Source organism: Palaemon carinicauda, chromosome 1, assembly GCF_036898095.1.
Source record: "Palaemon carinicauda isolate YSFRI2023 chromosome 1, ASM3689809v2, whole genome shotgun sequence".
Lineage (NCBI taxonomy): Eukaryota > Metazoa > Arthropoda > Malacostraca > Decapoda > Palaemonidae > Palaemon > Palaemon carinicauda.
Window position 1 is genome coordinate 98,321,988 of NC_090725.1, and position 6,000 is coordinate 98,327,987.

General features: G+C 42.5%; 1 protein-coding gene across 3 annotated transcripts in view; it reads left to right on the forward strand.

Annotated features, from left to right (window-relative positions):
- Ced-12 (engulfment and cell motility Ced-12) overlaps positions 1-6,000 on the forward strand; it is a 185,219-nt gene that overhangs the window by 144,317 nt on the left and 34,902 nt on the right. For all 3 annotated transcript variants that reach the window (XM_068383010.1, XM_068383016.1, XM_068383000.1), the window contains exon 12: positions 2,257-2,430. In XM_068383010.1, coding sequence (XP_068239111.1) covers positions 2,257-2,430 — 174 coding nt within the window. The remainder of the gene's footprint in view (positions 1-2,256; positions 2,431-6,000) is intronic.

Consider the following 6,000-nt stretch of genomic DNA (forward strand, 5'->3'; position numbering starts at 1 on the left):
TTTACTTATACGCTATTTGTCATCATAGGGCACTTATTTTTTTCCCCAGAAATTTCAAGAAATTCATAATATTCATAATTAGGCAAAGGTCAAGTGCACAAGTTTATCTATATATTTTGAAAGGGCACCTATTCATAATTAGGCAAAGGTCAAGCGCACAAGTTTACATATATATCTTGAAAGAGCACCTATTTATAATCAGGCAAAGGTCACGTGCACAAGTTTACATATATATTTTGAAAGTGAACCAACTTCTAAAAGTTACTAGTTGCTCTTCACATGTTAGATGTGGTCCGGGCTATAATTCCTTCAACAATCTCCCACAAAACTATCCATAACTATCTTATAGGGGCAAGCCACTCTTCCTTAGCCCCCTCTGCCCTAGTGCAAAATTGCTAACGTTTAGTACATGTATATACATGGGATTTCCTTTCAAGATGCCCAACTTGCCAGAAGTTGTGTAGAAGTGGGACCTCCTGGTTCTATACAGGGGTAAACATTTGGGGGATAACAGGGTTTGAGTTATTGTGCAACACTGTCCCCTCGCAACTGCAAACTAAGGTCTTCTCAATATGTCATATCAGAGTACCCCTAGCTAGGTGTTCTTCCCCCTTCTCTTCGTACTACTCTCCTCTGTTGGGGTAAGACATTCATTCTCTGGTAGGCCACATAATAGTGGTGTTTATGTACTAGCACCAAACACAGAAGCATTCTTCATTCTCCCTGCTTTCCAAGGAAACAATATCTAGATCATCTTCCAACAATTCCCCATCCTCCAACAATGCTGTATCCCTAACCCGATCGTCTGATACATCAGCCATTTCTACATTATCTTCAGTTACTCTCTAATTTATCAAGCATATAATTCATTTTATAAACCCATAGACATGATATTTTGGCCATGACATTAAATCTGAAAAATGCAAAAGAAAAAAAAAATTTAATTGCATTCAAAGAAAAATGTACCTCAAGGCAAAATATGGCATCTAAGCAAGCACCCAGTTCACCCATGTGACATAGACACCTTCCTCACCCACATCAACAGTCCTGTCTTTACAAGAGTAATCACCGTTTTACAAAAATTTATATAAAACTGTGAAGATTTTTTATCCTACCTTATTTAGGTGTTATAGGCTTGAGATTGACCACGATCTATCTCAGAAATTGTATAAGGCAGAGAGCAAAATAAAAATATGTCTGCACTCAACTAATGCATATAGTATACTGCCTGTGTGTATTTCGTTATCATTCGCAACTCATAAAGCCAATGTTTTATGGGAAAAAAACATAATTTTTGACTCAGTTGTTAGCATGTTAGTCAACCACACGTAGGCAGTGGTCTGTGTTTCTGGGGACTATAAGTTGACTAACCTTAGGGCACCAAGTATTCGCAGATTTTTGCTCTTTGCGGGCGTCTCTGTTAGCTAATCCCCTGCAAGTAAAGACACAGGAAAAACAAATTTTATTGTTAAAATTTATTTTTTCCCTATTTTGGATCTTTTAATCAATAATCTTATAATCAATAATGTGATAGCACCAGTAGACCACAGGATGCAAAGTGACATCTTGATGTTTTCTTGGAATCCCTTCAATTTGTCCTACTATCCCGTAAGTACTAGATATCAAAATTACTTTTTTTTATACTTTTTCTCCTCCAAGGGATTCGTGTCATAACAGTAGTAGGCCACCAGGATTTTGCTCTAACAGGTATTCCAGCCAAAATGCCAACAGGACTTGTTAAACATATAGGAGAGTTGTATAATGGTATTTCCCTGCAGATCTCAGTATGATAAGGTTTTCCCAATTTTATCATATATGGGAAAGCCTCCATCACAAATTAAGTTAACCATGGTGAGAGAAAGTTAACTTGATAAATATCATATTTGTCCTTTTTTAAATGTATCATAATGAGTATCAGATGGACATTGATTAAACATTATCCAGTGGTGTATTGATAAATAGGTGTACCATTCTGAGAGAAAGTTAGCTTGATAAGTATCACATTAGTTCTATTTTTCTATGTAACTTTATGAGTATGAGAGAGTTACTTGTTAAACATTACTAGCGGTGTATTGATAGAAAATAGACTTACAGTCTTTTGGTAGCAGAATGGTTATTTTGCCATGATTATTGTGGCAGTGGTGATTGGGTAAGGAAGAGTATACGGTTAACATTGTTACCTGAAGAGAGCATATTACTTTACCTCCCAGTGATAGGTGGTTTGTTTTACTTATAAATTATTTTTCTCTATTGCAGTAAAGTGTTGAGTGTTGTCAAAGATCAGATAATACGCACAATGAACCAAATGCCATCTACCTTAGATAAGTTCAGGATCAAGATTAATACACTCAACTATACTGAAATAGCAGAAATTTGGCAGCAAGAAAGGATGAATATTGAAGAGCAAGAGATGCAGGCACCCCCTATAAAGTAAGTAAATAGATTTGAATACTTTGGGGTGAGGGTTAATATAATCAAAACACATGGTAGATGGTCAAACTGTACTATAGTAAGATAAGAAAAAATAATTTTGTGTGTTCTGATTTAGCAAACAAATAAATGAACAGTATCTGGGACTAAGTTTTCAATGCACAGCTTTGATAAAAAGGAATGTTCTAACTTCGGTTTAAAATAGCCTGAATACTTCCTGTACCTCAATATGGTGTGTGTTGTATTCACTCTAGTGTGAAATACACGTATTAAGGTATGCAGGTAGGTAACATTGCAGAGCACTATATAAATTCAGTGAAGCCTCCTTAAATTCCTGTGCTATTCATTCTAAAATTAAGTGCTTCAAGCAAAATAAAATAAATAAATCTCATCATTATGTATATAAAACCCTTGTTCCCTCAGGAGAGGTGCTGGTGAATCAAACAGTCGAGTAAATACAGTAGCATCCCCTCCCAGCCACTTCCACTTTGATTTCTCATTCTTCTACTAGCACTGTTTACCTGTTGTAAGGATTAGTAGATATGTAGAGCTCTCCTCAAGCCTCTCAATATGTAGGTGTTTACATTACTATTAATGAATTAGCAATTCCGAGGGCATTTTTTACCCCTGAAAAAATTTAAAACCAGGTACAACTGAGGCATCTCATGGAATAACTAGCAGTGGATTATTACTATTTTCTAATTATTCCATAACTGAAATACAAACCTATGCTATTTATTAGGGGTTATTACTTTTAGTGAAGCTGAAAGGACAAGCCATTAAGATTTAAGAAAGGGTTAACTACCCATTCCATCAGTTAGCGGTGGTATGGGGGGGTAGCTTGCTACCATTCCCGCTCACACACCGTCGATTCAACTCACTTTGCTTTTGGCTCGAATGGTGTATGGTCGCTGCCGTTCTTCATCCTTCGCCTATTTTTGGACTGCCATTATTTGCATTTGTTTGTGCTATCTCTTTTATTAGTGTGTATGTTGACTTCCGCGACCATGTGTACTTGTCCTGGACTCGAAGGTCGGCCCTGCAGAATCTTCATGTCAGCTGTGGATACCGATTGCTACACCCTTTGTCCCGCCTGCAGAGGTCCCTCCAATGACTCCTTGCTGTGCTTAATGATTTGTGGTGCTAGTGCGCGGCTGTCGTCAAGTTAAGGGTTAGATCCTCTGTCGTGCGTTGACGTTGTCGTGTTTGAGGCGTCTTCTGTGGCCGTTGCCGATGCCCCTGCACCTTCAAAAGTGTATCGGTCAGCAAGCATCCTTGGTTTGGTGCCATGGTCAGAGCAGTAGTGCAAGCCTTCGGGCCAGCCATGTCATCTCGCTTGTAACTGACCTCCCATCTAACGGCACCAGCAGATCTACCGCGAGGAACCTTGGCTTCTTCTTCCCTTAAGAGGAAAAGAGGAGTCTCACGCAATCACATCCTCTATGGTGAAACTAACTCCTGTTAGGCCTTCAAGGCCCATCTTTCCTGTCTCTCCCACTGGACACTCTCCTAACTCTCCTCTGCCCAGGAAGTCGCGCAAGGCTCGAACTTCCTCCCTTCCACCTTTGGAGGAAGTTTCTCCTCGCACAGAGAGTTCTCCACCACCGACGGAGGTCAGGAAGAACAATCCCATCCAGACTTCGGAAGGAATCTAAGGACTCAAAGACTCTCCCAAAGTCCTCTTCAACAACCTCCAAGCCTACAGGAACCACTAGTCGCCCTAGGGATGCCCGCGACCCACCCCGAGAGGAGCTTTCTGGGGTGGAAGAAGGAGACTTTGCTGCTAATCCCACTTCGGAGGGGGAGCAGAACGAGTCAGAACTTGCATTCTGGTGCGTTCTGACTCTTAATAAGCTCCTCTACCTCCCTTTAAACATTCTCTTCCTCTTAGCTCCTCTTCCAGGCTTGCCTATTGATTACTCCATAGAGGCTCTCACAAGGGACATTCCCTTCTAGAGATTGTCAGGACTCTTGGTCTCGTCTTCGTCATCAGAGATCATTAACCAGAATGTTGCAAAGTATGCTATGCAGGCTAATTCATGGCTGGACCTCTGGTTGGAATCTGTGGGCCACTTGATCAGATCTCAGGACTGGTGTCCACAAGGAAGTCGATAGAGACCTTCCTCATGTCTGGCACTAGGACGATCGAGTTCCTCGCCCACCAGGTTGTTAACCTGTGAGAGAATACCATCCTTAAGAGACAGGACTCAATCATTTAGAGATTCCATCGCAGCTCCTAAAGGCCAAGGTTTCCAGGCTAAGAAACTCCTCTGTCAAGGGAAGTTCTCTCTTCGACCCAGATATCGAGCAGGTGGTGGAGAGGTGAAGGAAATCCAACCAGGACTCTCTCCTCCAAATGGCCCTAACATCACGGCCATATTAACCTCCACACAGAAGAAACAACCCTCTTCCAAACCACCGACGAATAGGGCTAGGGGCCCAAGCATGTGTAAGAACTCCTTTTGAGGCAACCATAGAGGTTCAAAGTAGAGGTAAAGGTAACAGGGGATCTGGCAGAGGCCGATCCCACTAGGACGGGCAATCCTCCCACATGTTCACATGTTAGGGGATGCCTGCAAAGCTGCTGGCTGAGGCGGCTGAACTCTGAGTGGTTGAGGTGATTCATTCTGGCTATTGTATCCTGTTCATTCAATCTCTCCCTCCACTGACTCGTGATCCAGTCCCAATAAGCTCCTACACGAAGGGATCCGCAAAGGAGCTGGCCCTTCTGGCTGAAGTCCAGACCATGTTGGAGAAGGGTGCTCTCCAAGAGGACCTCGATGGGTGTCCAGCCTCCTTCAGTTGACTTTTTCATGTGAAAAAGGCATCTGGAGTCTGGATACCAGTTATTGATCTCTTGGCCTTGAACAGGTTTGTCAGTCAAACTTCATTCAAGATGGAGACAGCTGACAAGGTCATCCAAGCAATAAGACTGCAGGACTTCATGTGCACACTAGATCTCAAGGCTGCATACTTCAGATCCCCGTCTACCCGTCTCCAAGGAAGTATCTAAGAATCATGTTCAGCCAGAGACAATACCAGTTCAAGGTGCTGTGTTTCGGTCTTTCCACGGCACCTTAGGTTTTCACGAGAGTGTTCGCCCTAGTGTCTTCTTGGGCTCACAGTATCAGCATATGTCTCCCAAGATCTCTGGACAATGGGCTGATTCTAGCAGACTCTGTAGTGACCCTTCTTCAACACGGAGACAGACTTCTGAGGGTTTGCTAAGATCATAGTAACAAACCTCCAGAAGTCACAGCTGCTTCCCTCTCAAAGACTGGTATATCTGGACATGATAATAGACACCTAACGGCACAAAGCATTTCCATCAGACGAAAGAATTCAGACGCTGAGGAAGGTAGTACAGTAGGCCCTTCCTCAGCCTTGTGTTGGTTGCGGCTCCTAGGCCTCCTATCATCTCTGGCTAGTCTAGCACTCAATGGTCGCCTCAGGATAAGATCCGTCCAGTGGTGCCTCAAGTCCCAATGGAATCATGCCTCCGGTTCTCCGGACTCCCTACTTCGTCTAGGGTGAGATGTACTGATGGACCTCAGGTAGTGGCTGGTAGAT